This window comes from Pan troglodytes, chromosome 13 (genome assembly GCF_028858775.2).
Source record: "Pan troglodytes isolate AG18354 chromosome 13, NHGRI_mPanTro3-v2.0_pri, whole genome shotgun sequence".
In the NCBI taxonomy this organism is placed as follows: Eukaryota; Metazoa; Chordata; class Mammalia; order Primates; family Hominidae; genus Pan; species Pan troglodytes.
The window spans coordinates 55,962,423-55,987,383 of NC_072411.2; the positions used below are offsets into that span (position 1 = coordinate 55,962,423).

General features: G+C 36.2%; 1 protein-coding gene across 8 annotated transcripts in view; it reads left to right on the top strand.

The window, feature by feature from the left end:
* GALNT13 (polypeptide N-acetylgalactosaminyltransferase 13) overlaps positions 1 to 24,961 on the top strand; it is a 584,712-nt gene that overhangs the window by 67,713 nt on the left and 492,038 nt on the right. For all 8 annotated transcript variants that reach the window (XM_063791209.1, XM_054679032.2, XM_024354859.3 and 5 more), the window contains one exon: positions 4,796 to 5,041. In XM_063791209.1, coding sequence (XP_063647279.1) covers positions 4,900 to 5,041 — 142 coding nt within the window. In that variant the 5' untranslated portion in view covers positions 4,796 to 4,899. The remainder of the gene's footprint in view (positions 1 to 4,795; positions 5,042 to 24,961) is intronic.

The window sequence follows — 24,961 nt, forward strand, 5'->3', positions numbered from 1 at the left end:
TGTTATCCAATCCCCTGAACACCTATACACTGAGCATGCAATGATTCTGCAAGGGTGGGTAGGGAGAATCCTCATTGTTTTTTCTTGCTCTTAGAATGATGTTTCTGATGATAACAATATGTGTTACTACTAGTAATAATAACTAATCTATATTGAGTTCTTATGTGCCAGGCACTGTTATAAGAGGTTACGTGTTACATCCCTGTACTCATCCTAGCCTTACAAGGTAACTACTATTCACATTTTGTGAGTAGGAAAACCAAGGCATTAAACATTTAAGGAACTTGAATCAAGTTGCACAATTAGTGAGTGTTGGAACCCAGACTCAAATCATGACAATGTAACTCTGAAACGTTTTCTTTTACAGCCTATGTTAGGTTCCCTCCTGAGAATTGAATTTTATGGTATCATCAATATTCTCCCTTTCCTTAGTGTATATGCAAATGAGGGCATTTTTTGTTGTTGTTTTTTTCAGTTTTGTTTATTGCTTCTCTTCTACCATCTTTCAGTAAAAGGCATTTATTTAGCATTATATTTGTTGGCTTCTTTGTCTCTTAGTTTAACCTTTAGTGTGATGTGGTTATTACAGTGGACACTTTGGTTTAGGCTGTGAGTGGATTTCCTGGGTTTAACTTAAGTTTTTGTCTTTTTTTTTTTTTTTTTTTTTGACAGAGTCTTGCTCTGTTGCCCAGGCTGGGGTGCAATGGTACAATCTCGGCTCACTGCAACCTCCGCCCCCCAGGTTCAAGTGATTTTCCTGCCTCTGCCTCCTGAGTAGTTGGGATTACAGGAGTCCGCCACCACGCCCAGCTAATTTTACATTTTTAATAGAGACCGGGTTTTGCCATGTTGACCAGGCTGGTTTCGAACTCCTTACTTCAGGTGATCTACCTGCCTCAGCCTCCCAAATTGCTGGGATTACAGGTGCGAGCCACCGTGCCCGGCCAATTTCATATCTTTATTCATACAAAGATCTGTTTTCCTATCAGTCAGACCTGAAGCTAATTTATGGTATTTTTTCAGGGCTTACTCACTACGTTTATCAGCCCATAAACCAAACTGCAAAATTATCTGGTCATTAGTTCACAGAAGCTCCTGCCTGACTATTTAAAACATTTAAAGTATGCTGAGTGCCTGAAACTTCTGGAAGCATTACCAGCAGCCTTACACTAGTTTCCAGGATCCCTTGGCAGCTTCAAGGATAGCCTCATAAAATAGACTGAAAACATTTGCTCCCATTACACAATTTTCTACAAAAGAAAGTTTATGACTATAGATAAAAATATGTCTAATAGCAAGTAAAATAGATTCCCTAAGTAATAACTTCCTAATTAAAAAAGAACAACAAATAAAAAACCAAAGCAAAAACAAAAGCTTTTTTCTTCTTAATTTAACAACATAGTTACAAAACCCTAAACTTTATCTAGATTTTATTTCTTATATTTAACATCAAAATTTTTTTTTGAGATGGAGTTTCTCTCTTGTTGCCCATGCTGGAGTACAGTGGCACGATCTCCGTTCCATTACAGGCACACGCCACCTTGCCTGGCTAATTTTTGTATTTTTAGTAGTTACAAGGTTTCAGTATGTTGGCCAGGCTGGTCTTGAACTTCTGACCTCAGATGATCCGCCCGCCTCAGCCTCCCAGAGTTCTGGGATTACAGGCATGAGCCGCTGTGCCTAGCCTTAAAATCAATTTTTAATAAAGATAGGAAATATGGTACACATTTTCAAGTAAAAATCCTATAACATAGACAATCTTGCTGATACCATTACTTAATGTTTTTGAAACAATTAGGAAAAGGGTAATAGTATTGGATAGAAAAGTCTGTAGTTTATGCAAGTTGCTCATGCACTACACTGGTTTGGCAAGCCAGGGATATTGAAGAACTTGGATTTTCTGACTGAGAAACAGAACAGTATTTGCAAATAAGTAGGGGTTTCCTGGAATAGAAATATAATACAAATGCTGATTCTCTTAAATAAACCTGGGCCACCAACTGTGCTTACATTGGTTAGTATTCTGTGTTTAAAGTACCATTTTTCTGCTCAGTTTTCTTCTCTTAAGAGGAATATTGAAATACAATATATAAGATTATTATTTTATAAGTGCCAGGGGATTAGATTTCTGTGAATGATAAAGTTTAGCCTGTTTTCAAGGTGTAGGTGTTTTCAAAATATAGGTAAATTTCAAAATAAAAAAATACAAGCAGAGTCTGTTTCATAATTACATAAGAAGTTTAAACAGCAACTTAGTTTTTCACATGATATAGTTAGAATTCTTTCAGTGCTAATGTCTTAATATATAGCACTAGCAGGCTATGAAATTAGGATAATTTGAATACTGCTTGAAGTGGCAATAATATGTAATTTTGACTTTTTATCATAAATAAAGTTTAAGTTAAATTCTCAATAACCTCAACTGTTAGGCTTTTATTAGGAAATGACTTATCTTAGACATTTCAATATTTAATTAATACTGAGTGATTTCAGATTTTCTATTATAATAATATTCTTCATCTTTTCTTGAACGATTTTTTAAATTCTTTATCTTGATTAAGCCTCACAATATTTTGTGAGATTGATGGGGCAGGAAATATGTTATAAACAAATGAAGCACTGAGAAGCAAGATACCTACCTAAGGTCATCCCTTTATTTGATGACAGAGCCAGAGATGGTGCTGTTTACGTCTTCCAGGATCATTTATGTATATGGCACTCCTTATAAACTTGGGAATGGCCGTGTAGTGACCGTCAATGTTATAGGTACTTCTCCATGGAATTATTTTCTACAATAAAGTGAAAGGATCTACCCTATCTTAAGACTGAAGACAGAACATTTGATAGCTTGAATTGTTTCATATCTCAAATTTAGAAAAGAATGTACACGGTAACAGGAAATAAATATGGGATAATCATTCCTTTATTATCAGGTTTAGAGGCTGATTTCCAATATTTAGCTATCATTTTTATAGAAAATTAAAGTGGAAATGAAACAAAGTAGATAATAACATGTTACTTTTTTCTAAGAAAAAAAAACCCCAAATGTCGTGTATTCTTCGGATTTACATATATCTCTCCATTATATATATATATATATATATATATATATTCTGAATAAATGTAAATGTAATTTTTTTGTAATTACTAAAATAAAATCTGTTACAATAATTATTTTGTAACTGGAGCTTTATGTGAATTTTGAATTTGTTGCTAGTTTAGGTTGGTTATAACAGGCAACAGAATTTCTGTTGCTTTATGGTGCTGTCAGCTGCTGTTAATTTAAAGAGCTTGTGCTCATCAAATTATACTTTGATGTTTTTGAGACAAACGTTTATGAAATATTTCAAGTGTCTTTGTATTTAATACTGTTCACCCCAATTAGCTCTGTCAAAACTTCATCACTTATCTTATTCACATCAATAAGTTTACATTTTACTCGATATTATTTAAAATGTAACAAATGATATCAGATTATGTTTTGTCTGATTTACTTACTTTATAGATAAAAGTTGGTTAACCAGGTAGTTAAACAAATGTAGTAGTATAAATAAAATGCTCAATGTAGTATAAATAAAACAAATAAGTGTAAGGTATTCATTCTACACTTACCTTGAAAAATGTCTCTTAATAATTATGTACATATCTTTGTTATAGCCTTTAAATTCTTGCTCTGATTATTTTAAATCATTTATGTTAATATATTTTTCCGCTGATAAATTGGATGCGTGCTATCTATTCTAAACACACATTTATTGTAGATACTTTCTCTGCAGATCAGCTGGGATTTTAGAGGCTGTGTAATTGTTGATCGTGTCTTGCAATTGCTCTACTTAAGAATATGAGAACAATTTTTTCTGTTTTATGTATTTATTTTATTTTATTTTTATGTATGTATGTATTTTTTTTTTTTTGAGACAGAGTTTTGCTCTTGTCACCCAGACTGGAGTGCAATTGTGTGATCTCAGCTTACTGCAACCTCCACCTACCAGGTTCAAGTGATTCTCCTGCCTCAGCCTCCTGAGTAGCTGGGATTACAGGCACGTGCCACCATGCCTGGCTAATTTTTGTATTTTTAGTAGAGACGTGGTTTTACCATGTTGGCCAGACTGGTCTCAAACTCCTGACCTCAGGTGATCCGCCTGCCTCGATCTCTCAAAGTGCTGGGATTACAGGCGTGAGCCGCCGTGCCCAGCTCTGTTTTATGTTTTATTAATTATCTGTTCTGCAAGATGCTTTATAAATATGATTCTACATAATCCTCATAACAAATGAGGTTTAGCGTTGGCATTTCTATCCACATTATACAGATGAGGAAACTGTGGCTTAGAAAGTCTTCTATTCTTAGGAGATGTACAGACCCAGATGTGTCTGTCTATGAAGGCCAGATTTTAGTCACTATAATATATTGTATCCCAGGATGATTTCTATTTCAGAATTATTGGCTAGTCAGAAGTACTGAATTAGAATAAAGTCAGAATTGCACTATTTGACAACCTGGAGCTATAAAGAATATCATGATATGACTTTAAGTTCATTACAATACAACTTAAAGGAATCAAGTAGTTTGTCAAGGGCCTAGCAGAGTAGTGGCAGATCTAGTATTAGGTATTAAAATGTTAGCCAACCAGCTTGCTAGCAACTTTCATTTATTTAGGCTTTTAATTTTGGATTCGAAGGCTTGAGTACTGACATATTTGAGAACATTAAATAAGTCATACATTTCATGTTATATGTTCTTTATCCAAAAATCTATGTGTACAATTAATGAAATTTTCTTCTTTTTTTAATGCAGTGGAATGTATCCTGCTTTCATCTTGGAGTTCACCTGTGTGGCTTGGATTTATCACAGTAGCATTTGTCTTCAATCTGTGTGTTAACTAGAAATCAAGGAAAGACATGAGGAGATTTGTCTACTGCAAGGTGGTTCTAGCCACTTCACTGATGTGGGTTCTTGTTGATGTCTTCTTACTGCTGTACTTCAGTGAATGTAACAAATGTGATGACAAGAAGGAGAGATCTCTGCTGCCTGCATTGAGGGGTAAGTGCTTATGAAGCAAATACTGTTTTTATAGAGATGAGAAAAGTGGTGCCTTGACAAAATGAGAAACTTCAGAATCAGAAGAGTTTTGCCTTAGTGAGTTAGAAGAGCATTTTGGCAGCACTATTAATGCATGTTTAACCATGGGGTAGTTACTTTACCTTTCTTGGTCTTAGGCGTCTTCTTGGAAGAAATAAGAAGAGTTAGCTAACCTCTAAGATACCGTTCAACCTAATAAATTCTGGTGTTCTGTGACTGTATGAAAAGAACAGTTGAGTGAACGTTCAAACTGGGCAGAATTTTAAATCTAGGCTGCTAGAAGCCAAAAGCCTTTAAAGACCAAGCACATAACATAAAACGGAAAAGCCACTAAAGTGAGACAGGTGGCGATTTTAGCAAACGAACTGTGCATGAATGACACCGCTAAAGACTTCCAAAACAGTTGAAATAAAACAACCAATTTTTAAAACAAAACACATGGTGGTATGCAGATTTACCAGATTGCTGGCTGTATGTTAAGTGAAAAAGATAATTTCAAGTATACTATAAAATTACTTTAATTCAGTATTTTCCTCTTGAGGGACCAGTTTCAAAGACTAAATATGAATGTAAACATAATAATTTGTACGAATGGTTATTTATCAAGTAAAGCCACAGAGATTTGTTTTCTGTGAAGTTATTCCAGTTTTCTCTATGCTTTCTTTTTTGTTAACTTCAAGATCTATAAATATATTTCTAATGTATTCCTAGAAAATTCAATACTTCTAAAATATGTAAGAGTACTCAAAATTAGTTTTATTCTCATTGAACTAACATATTCTCTGTTTGGCAAAAGTTTTCTGCATAAATATGACAAAAAGCAAGCTTCAATTGAAGTATCATGACATGTTTGTACCTTTTGGAAAAGTGAATCTAAATTATCAAGTTGAGATTTACATTTATTTAATGAATATGATCTGCTTTTAATGTTATACATATTTTTGAGATATTTATTGAACAAAATATTTAATAAACAGAATCTCATTAACACTATCAGGTTACACGAAATTTAGGGAAACAGAAGAGCATTTCCAAAATTTAATTTTTGTTCAAAGAGTACTTTAGACATGTTGAGTTTGCTTTAGATTGCAAATCAAAGATTACTTTAGACAAGTTGAATTTGCTTTAGATTACAAAAATACTCTTGTTCATTTAGAGAAGTTCTGAATCGCTTCCTTGTCTTTTAAAATGGAACTTACATTTTAGATTTTGACTAATACAAATAATTTAAAAAAATTTGCAAGTGACTGATGCTAGACCCATTTAGGTAGTTTACATGCATTTTTTTATGCCTTTATACTTCAGTTATTCTGAGAGGGGAACATTATAAGTCCATGTTTTTGACAAATGAACATGGGGAATGATTTGCTGATCTTTAGTTAAAACCCCAGAATTAATCAGCCTTCTGAGCTTCTTTGTCAGAATCAGTTGAGTTGCTGCTTGGCTGAATGTAGAAAAGTGTTTTTGATGGATTACATCAGTTTGGAATGATCACTCTGTCATTTGTTGAAGGAAACCATCTAGGTTCGTCACACACAAAAAATGTTATAATCTGATTCAGCAAAACTTTGATAGCCTTTTCTGCCAGTAACACAAAGGTACAGTTTTGCTGATTTATGTCCTTAATGCTCCTTAAGTCTTAAATCTCAAAATGTGAAATTTAACAATGCAAGGCAAAAATAACTTTTCCTGGTACTTAAATTGTAAAATTAAACTATTGTTCTCTTTGTTTATAATACTTGTTATTTTACTTCATTCAGGTTGTTAAAAAAATATAGACTTGGTGGCTAACAAGGAACAGACATTTATTTCTTACAATTTTGGAGGCTGGGGATTCCAAGATGAAGGTGCTAGCAGATGCAATGTCTGATAAGGGGCTGTTCCTTATAAACAGCTGTCTTCTCACTAACCTCACTAGGCAGAATAGTTGAGAAATCTCTCTGGGGCATATTTTATAAGGGCACTAATTGCATTCGTGAAGGTTCCACCTTCATGACTTAATCACCCCCCAAAGGCCCTATCTCCTAATATCACTTTGAAGGTTAGGATTTCAGTATATGAATTTTGCAGAGACACAAACATTCAGTACATTGTACTACTTTAAAGTTTTTTATTAATACTATTTGTCTGGAATAAATGGAAAATAGACTTGAGGGTTTTAATTTCATTTTCAGTTGTCACTTGTTATTTCAGAATTTTTACTTTAGTAATTTGCGCCTTGTTTTCAAAATATTTTATTTGTAAGCAGATGATGCTGTGCAAAGTGTACCTAACTGAAATTTTCACATTTTAGGTCTGCTAAAAACAGGCTTGTTTACTTAAAAAAAGATCCTTCTGGCCCTGTGCATCTCCATTATTAAAGCAAAGGTTTTGGAGTAGGCAGTTTCTAAGTTCCCTTATATGTCTAAATTTTAAACAATTCCTAAGGACCCAATATTAACATACACTGTTAATGAATTTTTGACATATTTTCATTCATTCACTCATTCATTATTTATTAAGTTCTTACTCTATGCAAATCCTGGGGATATAACTGAGGTCCCTGATGTTTGGGACATAAGGGAACAAGGCTCCCACCTGCCGTGGAGCTTAAAGTCAAATATATAGTAAACATTTTTCTCTTTCTGTATGTATTTATGTGACTGTGTGTGTCTGTGCATGTAATCATGTGCCATATAATGATTTTTTGCTCAACAACTGACTGCATATATGATGGTGATCCCATAATATTTTAAAGTAATGATCACTGATGTTGAGTTTTTTTTTTCATATGATTGTTGGCTGCATGTATGCCTTCTTTTGAGGAGTGTCTGTTCATGTCTTTTGCCCACTTTTTAGTGGTTTTTTTTTTCTTGTAAATTTGTTTTAAGTCCCTTATAGATGCAGGATATTAGACCTTTGTCAGATGCATAGATTGCAAAAATTTTCTCCCATTCTGTAGGTTGTCTGTTTACTCTGTTGTTAGTTTCTTTTGCTGTGCAGAACCTTTTTTGTTTAATTAGATCCCATTTGTCAATTTTTGCTTTTGTTGAAATTGCTTTTGGTGTCTTCATCATGAAATCTTTTTCTGTGCCCATGTCCTGAATGGTATTGCCTAGGTTGTCTTCCAGGGTTATTATAGTTTTGGGTTTTACATTCAAGTCTTTAATCCATCTTGAGTTAATTTTCCATATAGTATAAGGAAGGGGTCCAGTTTCAATTTTCTGCATATGGCTAGCCAGTTCTCCTAGCACCATTTATTGAATAGGGAATCCTTTCCCCATTGCTTATTTTGGTCAGGTTTGTCAAAGATCAGATAGTTGTAGGTGTGTGAACTTATTTCTGGGTTCTGTATTCTGTTCCATTGGTCTATATGTCTGTTTTTGTACCAGTGCCATGCTGTTTTGGTTACTGTAGCCCTGTAGTATAGTTTGGTGTCAAGTAGCATGATGCCTCTAGCTTTGTTCTTTTTACTTAGGACTGCTTTGACTTTTGGGCTTTTTTTGGTTTCATATGAATTTTAAAATAGTCTTTTCTATTTCTGTGAAGAATGTTAATGGCAATTTAATGGGACTAAAAAAAAAAAGCTCAACATGACTGATTATTAGCTAATTGCAAATCAAAGCCGCAATGAGATTCCATCTCACGCCAATCAGAATGGCTATTACTAAAAAGTCAAAAAATAACATATGCTGGCAAGGTTGTGGAGAAAAAGGAACACTTCTTTCCTGTTGGTGGGAGTGTAAATTAGTTCAACTATTGTGGAAGACAATGTGGTGATTGATTCATCAGAGACCTAAAGACAGATATACTATTCAACCCAGCAATCCCATTATTGTATATACCCTAAGGAACATAAATTGTTCTATTATAAAGAGACATCCATGCATATGTTCATTGTAACACTATTCACATTAGCAAAGACATGGAGTCAACCTAAATGCCCATCAGTCATAGGCTGGATAAAGAAAATATGGTACATATACACTATGGAATACTATGCGCCATAAAAAAGAATGATATCATGTCCTTTGCAGGGACGTGGATGGAGCTGGAGGCAGTTAGCCTTAGCAAACTAATGCAAGAACAGAAAACCAAATAGCTCATGTTCTCACTTATAAGTGGGAGCTAAACAGTGAGGACACATGGACACGTAGACAGGAACAAAACACACTAAGGTGGAGGGCAGGAGAAGAGAGAAGATCAGGAAAAATAACTAATGAGTACTAGGCCTAATACCTGGGTGATGAATAAGTGTGTACAACAAACCCAAGTGACACATGTTTACTGATGGAACAAACCTGCACATGTGCCCCTGAACTTAAAATAAAAGTTAAACAAATTATAACATTTTACTGTACCTTTTCTATGTTTGGATCTGTTTAGATACACAAATACAATTGTGTTATAATTTCCTATAGTATTGAGCATAGTAACATGTTATACAAGTTTGTAGCCTAGGAGCAATAGGCTATACCATACAGCCTAAGTGTGCAGTAGGCTATACTATTTAGTCTTGTGTAAGTACATTCTATGATGTTTGCACAATGATGACATCGCCTAGTGATGCACTTCTCAGAAAACTTCCCCATCATTATGCAACGAATGACTGAATATATATTCAACTAAAAAGGAAAAGTAAGTTAGAAATGATTATAAAACATAATTGATATTAGGATCAGGAAGAAGAGGACACTGGATCTAGAGTATTAGATAAAATTTCTCAAGCCAGGCATGGTGGTGTGTGCCTGTAATCCCAGGTACTCAGAAAACTGAGGTGGGAGGATTGCTTGAGTTCAGGAGTTTGAGTCCAGGCTGGGCAATATAGTGAGACTTCATCTCAAAAAAGAAAACAAAAAAAACCTTCACAAAGGCTGTAACATTAAAATTGAGGTTTACAGCATAAGAGTAGGAAATAACTAGTAAAAAGCAAAAAAATACTAAAATTCTAATAGAATGATAAAGATTCCAGAAAGCCCAGGATACTTGTAAAGGAGAAAAATACAGAGTGGGGATGTGACAAGTAACAGCTCTTAAAATTTAGTGTAATTAAGGCTATATAATTGGAACAGAGAAGCACAGGGGGAGACAAATTGTCCAAAGGAAGAGAATTAGCCCTCTGATGGCGAACCACATGTGTACATATGTTTGGAACATTCTTTATATGACAGGAGAGGCACTGCAGATCAGTGGGGAAAAGAGAGGCTGTTCAATAAATGGAACCGAGAATAAAGTGGCAATCCATGTGGAAAGAGATGAAATTGGATGCCTAACTCATGTCATGAAGTTTGGATTTAGGACTTAAATGTCAAAAACAAAACTTAAACTTTAGCAGAAATATATTTAGACATCTATAAGACCTTGGAATAAAAAAATTCTTAAAACATAAAAAAATTACCGCAAAAAATATTGATAAATTTGACTATGTTAAACTTGAGAAAGTTAGTTCATTCAAATGTACCTTAAAGAAGATAAAAAGAGAAGTTAAAAATCGTAGAATATATATAAAGCAAATGCAACTGACAAATTATTAACTACGTATAAGTAACTTGATTGTTATATATATCAAGTATAAATAAAATTTTTTCTATAATTAATAAAAAAGCCCAAATAACCCAATAGAAAAAAATGGGCAACAGAACTGAAGTGACACTTCATAGAAAATGAAACACATATAGCAAATAAATTTGTGAAGAAACAATTAACATGAGCTTTACTTGGAAAAATGCAGATCAAGGCTGCAGTGATATATCACTTATATTTAGTCAGTTGGCAAAAACTATAAATGGCTGATAATACCAATTGCTAAAGGTGATGTGTCTCTACATTTTTATAATAACTTCAGATAACAGTTGGACATTATCTCTGAAATCTGAACATTCATATATAACTCAGCACTTATAGTCATATACCCAAGAAAAATTTTCACATAAACAAAATATCCATAGCACTACAATTCATAAAAATAAAGCCTGAAAATAATCCATAGATCTATTAATGGAAAAGTTGATTAATAAATGTTGGTATATCAATACAAGGAGATCTTATATAGTAGTTTAATAGTTACAATGAATGCACGTCAGAGACTTCCATCAACATGATTGAATCTTGAACATATAATAGTAAATTATGTACAAAAACTACCTATTGAGTACTATGTTCACAGCCTGTGTGACACGATAATTTGTACCCCAAACCTGAGCATCACACAATATATCCATTTAACAAACTTGCACATGTACCCCGAATCTAAAATAAAATTATAAAAAAGAAAAAAGTTGTATCCTTCAAAGATTATATACAGTATAATACTGCTTAAAACACTAAAAATAACTAAAAATTAAAAAATGCAGTATTTAAGAATATAGAAAAATACAACAAAACTTTACAAAAGCCAAAAAAGGCTAATTATGAATATGGGAATTAGGATGTTGTCTGTCATGTGTACGGGAAATTGGGGTGTGAGATGGGGGTCAAAATTTTGACTGAATGTAGGGTATTATTACAGTCCTAGATTTGATTTGGATATGGGTTTGATGTGTCTTTTTCTCTATGTGGATAACTAAATAAGTGAATAAGATACACTGAATGGATTTTAAAAGTGGGAAGCCACTGAATGGACTTAAAAATCAAACCAAACAGGATAAGAGTTGTGTCACAGAAAGATTGCTGTGGATACAATGTAGAGAATGGATTAGAGAAGAGCTATTCTTTCCAGGAGGTCTGGGTAGGAGTCTGTGGCCGTGTTCCATGTATTCTGTGTAGGAAATGATGTCTGCTTAGAGCAAAATAGTACAAAATGAGGTGTAAGAGGAGTAGGTAAAACCAAGAGGCATTTAAGATATGAGATTAAGAGAGCTGGATTGCTTGCTTGATTCTGGCAGGGGTAGGAGAGGGGAGTGTCAAGGTCAAGTCTCTGGATTTTTGCAGGAGTTTGTTTGATCCAATTTCCTGAGAGAAGGAAGGATGTAGGAGATGATTTGAGGGTGGACTTTGAGTTTGTTTTGGACACATTGAGTTTGATATGCCTGTTAGGGCTCTGAAAGGAACTGTTCAGTAGGAAGTTGGCTATATCCTTAAACTCTAAATATCAAACTTGAAAAAACAGTCACTTTAATGGACATTTTTCTAAAATGGATTACATTCTCATCTCCTTTTATTAAAGTGAAGTTTATGGACTGTAATGGAATCTTTGTTACAGAGTCAGTATTATCATTTTACACATCAATTATCGAATGATGCTGTAAAAAAGAAATGATTTCAGTGACTTTATGGGAACATGTAGATCTATTCCAATATTAGATACAGACCCATGAATGCTATTTGTTTTTCTGTTTTTTAAAGGACTGCTCTTGGGCAACATAAGTACTTGTTAGGGGATGATATTAACCCTTTCGTGCCACTCTGATGCCACCTGGAATTAAAGTGCACTAAAAATATTTCTGACTCCTAAATGGTATGGAATACTAAGTGCTGCTACTCCTAATTTGGCAGAGTTAGAATAGGTATTTGAGAGAATAGGTATTTAAAAAGCCCAATGATGCCACAGTGCACCTGCAAACACTTTGTGGAAATTTGAGGGCATGTGGTAGGTTTGCATGGGCGTTATGACATAGTGGATCCTTGTCCTGGCTCCCCCACTCATATTCTCAGGCAAGTAGATTAATCTCTCTGGGCCTCAGTTGTAATATGTAATATGAAATGAATATGAATCATGATTTTTAAAATCATGCCAGTCCGAAGTGAATGATTATATGTTTCTAGCTTTAAGAAAATAAGCCTATAGTAAACCAGCTATTTTATTATCTAGCCTTTGGTTAGTCTACAGATAATATTTGGTTTGAGATGAGAAATGGTCATGCAGAGAAGACACAATGGGAAAGGATCTGCTTAGAAACTCCAGAGGTTTCTTATTATCACAGAGGGCAAAAGGGATATGATGTTTATGATATGTATTAGTCACAGAATTATCTAGAGGGACAGAACCAATAGGATAGATGTATATATAAAGGGGAGTTTATTAAGGAGTATTGACTGACACATTCACAAGATGAAGTCCCACAATAGGCTATCTGCAGGCTGAGGAGCAAGAAAGCCAGTCCGAGTCCCAGAACCTCAAAAGGAAAGCTGACAGTGCAGCCTTCAATCTGTGGTTGAAGTTACAACAGCTCCTGGCAAACCACTGGTGTAAGTCCAAGAGTCCAAAAGCTGAAGAACTTGGAGTTCAATGTTCGAGGGCAGGGAGCATCCAGCACGGAAGACAGATGAAGGCCAGAAGACTTAGCCAGTATAGTCCTTCCACGTTCCTCTGCCTGCTTTTATCCTAACCTTGCTGGCAGCTGATTAGATGGTGCCCACTCAGATTGAGGGTGGGTCTGCGTCTCTCAGTCCACTGACTCAAATGTTAGTCTCTTTTGGCAATACACACACATATACACCCAGGATCAATACCTTGCTTCCTTCAATCCAATCAAGTTGACACTCAATATTAACTGTCACATGATATTCTAGAAGGGAAGGACACCTACCTTTCTTTGTCTTATTCTGAACCTTAAACATATGACATATGCATAGGAAATGAAATGAAAGTTACCTGAAAAAAGGGAAATAGCAAAGCAAGAATTTCTGATTCTATAGAAAAAAGATACATACATTAGTCAATAATAATAACACAATAATAATTGTAAGTATTAACTATTCTAAATTATTTACAAGTGCTACAACTAACACTACAAGTGTTAGTAAATTCTCACAAAAAAGTCTGTAAAGTTGGCATTATTATTATTATTATTATTTTACATGTGAGGAACTGAGACAAAGAGAGGGTAAAGAGATCTGCCAGAACTTTTACAACCAATGGAATGAGCTTTGGTTATTATAGTGTAAGTTCACAAAATGATTCTGTCATCAGTAAATACCAGTTTGCATTGGAATTCAAGTACTGTGTTTTCATTTGGATACCAGTGTGGAGATACACATTCTGAAAACTCCGTGTTTTGTCTTTACTCTCAGAGACACTCTACACCCTCCAGGTACCCCTAGCCTGTAGGATGTGTAAATCTCAGCCAGGAAAATATTTACTAGTGATCTTTCTGCTTGCAGATAATTAGTAAGACAGTTATCACCTTCTCTGGCATTTTAAGTTGCTCTTATTCACTTTTGTCCCTCAGACCTCCCCAGTGCTGCTCTGAATTGGGGGAAATCAAGAAAATGAGTGGAATTGCTGACCAATGACTTCAGTTCAAAACATTTACATTTTTCTTGGTGCTGCCAGGGAGGCTAAGGTTTCTTCTCATAAATCCAGGGAGACAGATGGCCTTGCTCTCTTACATGTTTGGCAAAAGGCTGTTGTGTCAGCCTTTTCTTTTTTTATTTTTTTAAATTATCTCCTCCTTATAGCCATGCACTCATTTATTAAACAGCAAATGTTTGTTGATTTTGTCTGATTGATCTTTGGTGCTTTGGGGGAGAATTCCTATGTTTACATAAGGGAGAACTAAAGAATTAAAGCAATAAATTAAATTAAAGCAATAAACTAACAGCAAATTTTTAAAATATATGGCTTCATCTTTTGCAAGATAGGTAGAGGGTACGATTGATTAAAATGCATTGTCAGTTTTGGAATTGCCCTTAATAAGTTATAATGACCACTGGAATGTTGAGATTATAATATTTATTATTGTAAAACAGTGGAATATACCCACACAATTGATTTGGATTAAGGGCATATATGTCCCAGATAATTTTCAATCAGTTCTATATACAGTTTCCCAAAATTAATAGGCCTTATAAAATTTTGACTGCTGATATTTGCTTTGCTCTTTCATACTCTTATCCACAATTCACTCTGACCCTTCTGCTCTTCTACATGGGCATAGTAATGTCAGGAATAACAATTAATTATAATCAAGATAATAATTTATTTATTTTAATAAATAATTATATTTATTGTAATAATAATTTATTATAATAAATAAATCATGAAAAATTATTAGGTTTACTGTGCTAGGTGCTTTACAAGCAATATTTTGAGTAACTTTAAAAGCATCATTAAAAGGAGGTACTATTATTATACCCATTTACAAATGAGAAACTGGGCTATGGAAAGATTATTTAAATTCCCCAAGGTTACAAACCTCTACAAGGACTCACAGCTGGTTTGTCAGACTTTTGAGCCCGTATGTTGAAATGGTAGACTGTGTTGTGCCCCTGACCCAGGCATGCCTAGACTCGTTTTTGCCAAAATAATCATAACATTTATATACTATGTATGAACTATTTATACAAACAGGAGTATTTCTGGAGGATGTAGAAAGAGGTGGCCACTGACTTTGGGTAAAAAAAAAAAAAGTCTTATTTAATAGAAAAGTGAAAAGTACCTTTGCCAGGCTCACCTAGCCTTATTTTAGACTAGCAATTTTGCATTTATTGAGTCTCTAGAGCATACTGATTAATTTAGATTGCAGTTTTTCTCAGCAGTGAGTTTTGGGGTCAACCTAACAAGTCTTAGAAAAAATAGTTAAAAATTGAAAGCAATAGTGAAACACCAATTTTTCCGCAAAGCTTAATAAAAATATTTGATACCATTCATTCATTCAGTAGAGGTACTGGAGATTTGATGTGTTCATAAATAATACATTACAAAACAGAAAGTGGTAGCTGCTGTAAGAGAAGCACCAAATAAACTTGAATAAGAGTTAAGAGGCCTTGAAATGTGTGAGTTTTATGGACATGTGAAAATTGGAAGGGAAGAGATAGCAGAAGGAAGTGAGGTACCAGGAGAAGCATCTTGCCTTTCCCAAAATATGGATATGAGAAATCAGTGAATTAGTTGATAGGAGCAGAATCAGTCATAAAAGGGTTTCTAGATTTTAGGTTGAATATCAGGAGAAAGATTTTAAAGGGCTGAGTGCTGGGGAAAGGAATTTTAACCTTGTTCTTTACAAAAAGGGATCATTGATGGTTTCTCTAAAAAAAGTGTGGATTTGATGCAGGACCGGCAAGCCCTAGAGTGGATCTTAGCCTGTAAAGGTTCTCAGTTTTGCCCAGGAAAGGATTCAAGGGCAAGCCAGAGGTGGAAGAAAACAGTTTTATTGAGCAGTGTTACAGCTCTGATGGGGTTACAGCTCTGTGACTGCCAAGGAGTGCTTGCCAACCTCCACTCTCATCTGGCCGAGAACATCCAGCTGACTACAGTTCCCCTGACTTGAAGTCCTCTGGCTCTGGGGGCCCTACCAAGGGACACGATGGACCCGAAGCAGGCAGCACACTACCATAGCATTGGTACAGGACAAAATAAGAGCTTGGCCATTGACACTGCCTTCAGCACACCCTGGCAAAAAAGGTGGGCTACAAAACAAAACCCAAAATCCATAGGCCAAAGGGAATGGAGTTGAGCAAGCACCTGCCAACCTCAAAACCCTTCTAAGCAAAAACCAAAAGCCAAAATGAGGTTACACATTGAGGAACACCAATAGCATAGAATTAAGTTATGTTGGGAGAAAACACTGTTCCCACAGACCTCTAAGACAAAATACTTTAGCATTAGGCACAACAGCAGTCATAATCAGAGGAGAAAAACTCAAAGGAGCTGACAAAAAAACTAATGGAGAGAGCTACCTGAATCTCAGAAGCTTTCAAAAGAAGTAGATCACAGGATTGAAAATAAAAATTTCTGGTAATTTAGCAAATTAATACCTTAAGAAAATTTGGTTCAGATATAGAGACCATTTTCTAAAAAGCCTGTTATAGACAGTTTCCTTTTAATACTTCCATACATTCTCCTTTACAAACTTTTCAAGACTTATGCAGATCATCTATAACATGCTAGAATGTTCTGACTTGTCCTATGCTGCCTATTTCTTAAATAACCAGTCATTTTACTCTAGGGCAAGAATTTACTATACGAGATCCCTTCTCTTATAAAATTACTCTTTCTTTATATCATTCCTTGCAAAATAATAATAAATCTTCTATTCATGACGTTCTCTACATCTCTCTTTTTTACTCACTGGCTCCCTCATATTTTGAACCTCCCCTTTAATAACTACCAAATTAGACAAAATTATTTTTCCCAATAAAGAATACATTTCTTTGGCATGTTTTATATAAACCTAGGAAGGAAGAAATCCTAGCCCACCAGACACTGGCATTGTATAGATAAGAATCATTCTATCATTTTAAGATGTTAAACCGCATAATAAGCTCACTATTTAAGCGTCTATTCCATTCTTTCACTTTTAACAGTTTTATGTAGACTATCTCCGAGAACCAAGTTGCTATGCAAATCTAGTCACCATTTAAAGCCATTTTAACCATTTTAAAGCCTATATCAGTGATTTACCAAAGTAAAAATCTTAATGTCAAATTTCAGAAGATGTAACATTATCTTCAAACTAATCAACTTTGACTAGTCATTTAATTTATGAAGATTATTTATAAACCAATTTGATAGCATGCTAGACAAAACATATATCACAATACTTGTATATATGCCTAAACAAACACATTAAATAAAGTTACCTACACAAGACAACTGGATTCAAGTTATTTACAAAATTGGAACCATCTACTTGGCCAAATTTTGTTTGCCTCAATAGGTTTGAAAACAGGAAGAGGCAGGGAAAGTGATCCAATAGCATCAAATAAGAAAGGGAGGTAGCAAACAGCATTGCTCAAGGGGAGACCCTGGAGACCCTGAACTACCAAAGAGCACAACCAGCAGTGGAGTCACTGAAGAAAAATGTTCAGGCAGCTGCTTGTCTGCCACTGTGGGAAGCCATCTGCAGGGACAATGGTCCAAGACTCCCAGTAAACTTACTTGAGTAAGACAGTTTGTGGGGGCTAGTAGAAGAAGGTTAGCTCTAGAATTGATGGAGAGCTTTTTTTCTCTCTCTTACCAGGTATAGTTAGGACATACTTATTGCCAAGGGCCCTCTTGCTTATAGTAGGTGCACTCATTCTGGCCCAGGGGCAGGCAAGTTGGGGGCTCTTGTCTAGGCATCCCATCCCAGATGCCAATTTCGTAACATTTTCTCATGATAGAGAACTCTTAGGGGGCAGGGGACTTAGGCAACTGCTAACAATTGTACTTTTTGGCTATTTCTTTTTTTTTTTTTTTTCCTATTGCCCTGAGATAGTTCTCTAACTGTGTCATAATTGACTGGCTTACCCATATACTTTTTCCTTTGCTTTTTTCCCACAACAGAGCAAGTAGATTATTTGTAAGTCATGATGAGTTAAATCAAAGAACATGGTCAACTTAACAAACTCCTCTATACACTTTACTGGATTTTCTGAAAACTTTCTATGTTTTTCCTTGTGTAAAGCCAAATTAGACATTGAAAATGGCACATGTACTCTAAGTATTCCCTCACTTCCGTTAGGTATCTCCTGCAATGGACACAGGTTTGACTTTAGGAGCTGGTATGGGGCTGACTCCTGGTGGTACTGGTTGGGCTTACTTTCTAGGGCAGCAAGGGGTATAGGCTGAGGCTAGTTGGATAAGGATGAGGTGTGCCTGATGTCCTTGGGGTATAGTCCTTCCTTAGAGAACTGGTGGGACCCCTCCCCAACCCACTGAGAGTTGGGAGACTGAGGAGACCCTGGAGGGGGAGTAGGCCTCCAAGGGGAAGCAGCTGGGAGGGGATCCTTTAGGCATGAATTTCTGTTGCCTGGAAGTAACATGAGCCAGTAAAGGTCTATAAAAGCCTGTACATAAGGGACCTCTTCCCGTTTTCTTTCAGTTTTAGAAAAGAAGTCTAATTGTAAAGTATCATTATAACATATAGAACCATGTTTAGGCCAAATGTGTTGGTTTGCCAATTTGTGTTGAACGCAAATATTATTGCCGTACTAAATGAGTTTCTTCTTCTGTTAGCCACATTTGAATTTGCTCCATTGGCCTAAAACATACCCCAGTGGTGGGTCCTCTGGGATGCTTGCTGTTGCACCCATGTCTAGTAAGGATCTCTACAGAGGGTTTTGGTTAGCCTAAGTTTAGTAAATGCCAAGTTGCTTTTTCCCTTTTACATTCCCACTTTTCATAGGTAGCAAGGTGTTACAAATTAGATTACAAGCTACAAAAAGGCAGTGGGATGTTGAACTTAAATTCCATAGAGAGAGGGTTACACAGAAAGGGAGGATAAACAAATGGCTGTGGAAGAGAGAAAGGAAAGGGTAAAACAGCGTTGCCCAAGGGGAGACCTCAGAGGCCCTGAATTGCAGGAGAATTTACCCAGTAGTGGAGACACCAAAAACAAAAATATCTGGATGGCCACTTGTCTACTGCTGTAAGTGGCTGTCCATCAGGCCAGGGGCCTAGGAACTCCCAGTTCCTTTGGCCAAGAGGGGCTTGAGCAAGGCACTTGTTAGAAAGCACACAGGAAGAACTTGCAGCTGGCTGTTGGGAAAATAATACTTCTAACTCTAAGGGCAGAAAAAGGCAAGACCAATATTCCCCTAGGAGGAGGGGCTATAACCCACAATACTTAGAAAGAATGTCAGTGCTGAAAATCCCAGAGCATATTGGGGGGTGGCCAAAAATACTAATGCTGAAAACCCAGAGTTACTGAGTATCAACCAATGAGGGTCCCCTCACCAAATGCTGAAAACCTTGGGGCAATCAGGGGGCAGCCAACAGTGAACCCAAGACCAAGTTGGGGGTCACAGAACAGTGTGACTCTGGCATCCCAGAGTCAACACAACAGGGGACCTCTAACAACCAAGTGTACTGCCTTAATTGTCCACTCACAATTAACAGAAAGTTTAAAGCAAATGTAAGAGTGCACATGAAACACATTTTAAGGCATAAATCATTTAAGAAAATAAAACAAATGGTGGAGCAATAAAATGGAGTTAGAAGACAAAGGACTTGGAGAAGGGGTGACAAGGACGTGTTTCAAGGCACCGAAACTGTGAGGAACTGACAACTTAGCCAAAGGCTTTTATTCCCTAGCTTTACCAAATATTATGAAAGGAAGGGCAGAGGGGATACCACCCATTCAGCAGAAATGGCACAGACTGTGGAACCTGGTGAAGATCTCTCCAGGATACCTCAGCTTGGGTGAGTTTGGCAGGGCTGCCTCAGAGGGAGAGGCCTGCACCAGTTTGGTAATCCACCCATTACTAGTCAGAGAGGCGGGCCCCACACAAACCAGATGGCACTATGGCTGCCCCCCACCAATGGACTTTACTGCTGGGGTGGGAGAGGCCTGTACAGGCAGGTAACTGACAGGGCTGCCTGTCAGAGAGTTGGGCCCCACACAAAGCAGACAGCATCACAGCCGTCTCACCAATGGGCTCAGCTGCCACAGTGGGAGGGGCCTGCATGGCCAGTAACCCACTGGGCTGCTGGTCAGAGAGGCAGGTGTCACATGAGGCAGCGCACTATGGCTGCTTGTTCATCTGATCATCTCCACTGCCTGCCAGGGAAAATAGTGGCTCTGAAAAGAGCTTTGGTAGTGACAGACCTCAAGTGTTACAACTCTGTTTTGCTGCCTCTCCGATCCTCAGTCTGCTAATCACTTTTTGCCACCATTGGCTCTGCTGATCACTGTCCCATTAATCCTGCCAATTGCTGCTTCCCTGATTGCTGACTGCTGCCTCATTAATCACCCATTGCCATCTTCTGTCTTTGCCCCATGTTGGGTGCCAAGCTGATGCAGGGCAGGAGAGCCCCAGAGTTGAGCTTAATCCATAAGGATTCTTGGCTTTGCCCAGGAAAGAATTCAAGGGCAAGCCAGAGGTAGAAGGAAACAGCCTTATTGAACAGACAGTGTTATAGCTCTGGTGGTGTTGCAGCTCTGTGACTGCTCCTGCAGAGCAGGCCCATCCTATAGACAGAGAGTAGCAGCCAGGGCACTTTTGCAGTCACATTTATACCCATTTTTAATTGCATACAGATTAAGAGATTAAGGGGTGGTTTATTCAGGGAAGGGGTGGTAATCATTGGGTCATTGCCATGGAAAGGGTCAGCAACTCTGGGGTATCGCTATGGCAATGGTAATTTGACATTGGCAGTGGTGGGAATGTCTGAGTGAAAGCTTCCTTTTACCTGGCCTTTTTAAGCTAGTCTTCAGTATGGTCCGGTGTCCGAGGCCTGCCTCTGTAGTTGAGTCTTGCCTCCTATCTCAGATTGATTATTTGCTGATGTTTATAATACAATAGCACTAAAATATTTTAGTATTTATTTAAATAAAGATTCATACTGAAGTTTTATTCATTAATTAAAACCACTCAAATTAATAACTAAATGGAATACTGTCATTTAAAATTTTTACTTTACAAATTAATTGGTAGGAGAAAGAAAGATTTTCATCCTGTAAAATTGAGTTTAGATATTATTTTTAAAGGTAACTACTCAAGTCCAAATTCATCAAAATGTATGCATCAAATATGTATATTTTTGTATATCAATTATACCTCAATAAAGTATAAAAAAGTAACTACTCAAAAATCTTTACTCATGTAGTATAAGATGAGACAACTTATCCAAGAAACATTACTTGAATACTGATTGTGACAAAGCCTGGAGATAGAAAGAGGAAGAATACATATTTTTGTTTTCATGTTTAGCAGGGAAGAAAGGAATTTGGAATTAAGTGAATGAAATGTCAGCACATCAATGCTGTACTATTAGGAGGAGAGAGACTATATGAAATTAAGACCAAAAAATCAATAGGATGCTATCTGTCTTTTGAAGGCAAGGTCTAATATTCTTTTTTTGTGATATTGAACAGCATATTCTATGCAAATACTTAATAAGTTATTACAGCAATGTAAATATCAGGCAGATATTTTCATTCACATTTATATAAGGCAAATGCATTAGTTAGTGTAAAGGGAGGTACTACATAATAATAAAGGTAACAGTCTATCAAGAAGACAGAACAATTTTAGACATGTATATACAACACCCTTTATATAAAATTAGGAAAAATTAGAATTACAATGAAAAAATTAGCAGACCCAACTTCATAGTTGAGTATTTAGCAAAATGCTTTCAAAAATTAATAATCTTTAAAAAATGGAAATAAAAACTATAGAAAACAAAATTTACAAGCTTGAAGATCAAATTTTCAATTCCACAAATACTTGATGGATTAGAGAGTGGGTAACAAAACTGTTTACCAAATTGTCCACCAATAAAATGGGAATGGACAAATTTTATCTCTACTCAGTAGAAATTATTGTAATTAAAGGGCCATGATGTACAGAGACAACTGGCTATAATAGAATTTTGTCCACTTCTATCTTCGTCACCTAAAACAGTGCCTGGCTTATAGTGGGTGCTCACTTAACAATTGCTGATTGAATAACGAATGCATGATAAGTTTGGTACCATTTTCATGACCATAGAGTAGCCAGTTTATGTATATGATTAAGAAACTTGATGTAACTTCATTATCATGGCCCAAATAGGCTTAAAAATTGTTTACCTTACACACGACCCAAGTGTAGAATATTTTCTTGTGTCTCTTCTTGGCCCATATAATTTGATTTATAGCACAAATTGGGCACATTTATAGCCTGGAGATGATATTTTTTCCTTCAGAACCTGCCTTATGTTACATTGCATATACTTTCACTGTCTCCACGGTATACAGAGGTTTTCATAAGATCATTGCATATTTACATTGTAGTAGTCAATAAGTCAAGAGAGTAAAGCAAGTTCTAGATGGAATAGACGTATCATGTGGAGTATGTGGAATGAATCAGTACATGGAGGACTCAGCAGGAGCACTCATGAAAATAAGATTGAGGAACTTTGAAAAAGATGGAGATAGGTGGTATGTTTGACTTACGTGTAAAAAGCAGCTAATAAATGGAGACAATAGCAAATGAAAATAATAAAGTAATCATGGAAAGTTTTAAGAGTGAAAAATTCAATCAAAAAGGAAAACTACTGAGAGTAAGGTGATTACATTGTAGAACAGAACTCATGGTTTAGCCAATAAGTAAAACTCCATGTAAGTATAGCTTTGGGAATAATTAAGGAACTTATTTCCAAAATCATCTTTATTAAGGTATATTATAGAAAGCTCCATTTTAATTTTACAGTTTCATGAGTTTGGACAAATGGATCCCAGATTTAATCTCACAATCATGACTCCCCCTGCACAATGTCCCTCATACCTCTAGGCAGCCCATTTCTCCACTTGTGGCCTGATAACCACTGATCTGGTTTTTGTGATTATTGATTACTTTTGTCTATTCTAGCAAATCTTAAAAGTTGAATTGTACTACTCAGCATAAGTGTTTTGAGATTAATAATGTTATTGGGTGTATCTGCGGTTCTGTTGCATAAAAATATTCTGTGGTATGGTTTCTTTGTTTCATGCTGCTATAACAGAACACATGGGACTGGGTAATTATTAAAGAACAGAAATTTATTTCTTACACTTTTGGAGGCTTAGAAAGCCAAGACCAAGGTGCAAGCAGGATTGTTCTCTGGTTCTAAGTTGGTGCTTTGTTGGTTTGTTCTCCAAAGAGGAGGAGCATTGTTGTCTTTATGTGCCACTATAAATCCTATTAGTAGTGGCATTAATTCTATTAATTAGGACAGAGGTCTCACTATCTAAACACCTAAAAGTCTTCACCTCCGTATACCTCCATACTGGGAAACATTTAGACCGTAGCATATGGATGGAGTACAATTATCTTTATTCTTGCACTGGCTGGTGGACATTTAGGTCGTTTCCATCTTTTCATTATTATGAATAAAGCTGCTACATTCATACACAAGTCTTTGTGTGGACATATGTTTTCACAACTCTTGGGAAAATACCAAAGGATGGAAGTGCTGAGTCATATGCCAAGTGTATGTTTAATTTTGTGAGATACTGCCAGTCTGTTTTCCCAAGTTGTTAGACTATTTTCTATTCCCATCAGCAATGTAGGAAATATCTAGTTAGTTCACATCCTTGCCAACACATCATAGCCAGAATTTTAAATTTTAGCCATTTTACTGAGTTAATTGTGCTATCTCATTGTGATTTTAACTTGGATTTCCTGATAACTATTGATACTGAGCATCAATTTCTCTCTCTCTCTGTCTCTCTCTCTCTGTCTCTCTGTCTCTGTCTCTCTCTCTGTCTCTCCGTCTCTCTCTCACTCTCTCTCTCTCTCTCTGTGTGTGTGTGTGTGTGTGTGTGTGTGTGTGTGTTTGGCCAGACTTGTTTTATGAACTATCTGTTCAATCTTTTGTTCATTTTTAAAATTGGATTGCCTGTGGCTTGCCTTTTTACTTTTCTAAATGAGGTCTATGAAAGAGCAGAAATTTTTAACTCTGATGAAATCTAACGTATTTTTTTATGCTTCTTTTATTGTTCTAGCTAAGAAATATTTTCCAATGCCAAGGCCATGAAAATTCTTTCTGGAAGACTTATGGTTTTAGATTTTAAGATTTGATTTAATTTTGGTGTAGAGGGTGAGGAGGGTTAAAGTTCCTTTTTTTTTCCCCCAAAAGAAACCCTCCATTCATTCAAAAATATATGCCCCTTGAAGATAAGAAAGGCATGAGTTTTAGAAATAAGAATAGCATTTTTGGCCGGGTCCCAGTGACTCATGCCTGTAATCCCAGCACTTTGGGAGGCCAAGGCAAGGGATTTGCTTGAGCTCAGGAGTTTGAGACCAGCCTGGGGAACATGGCGAAAAGCCATCTCTACAAAAAATACAAAAATTGGCTAGCCATGGTGGTGCATGCCTGTAATCCCAGATACTTGGGAGCCTGAGGCACAAGAGTCACTTGAACCCAGGAAATGGAGGTTGCAGTGAGCCAAGATCATGCAACTGCACTCCTGCCTAGGCTACAGAGCAAGACTCCGTCTCAAAGCAAAAAAAGGAACAGCATTTTCATATATTTCTCAGTACTCTCTTATACGTTTTTCTGTTACTAATATG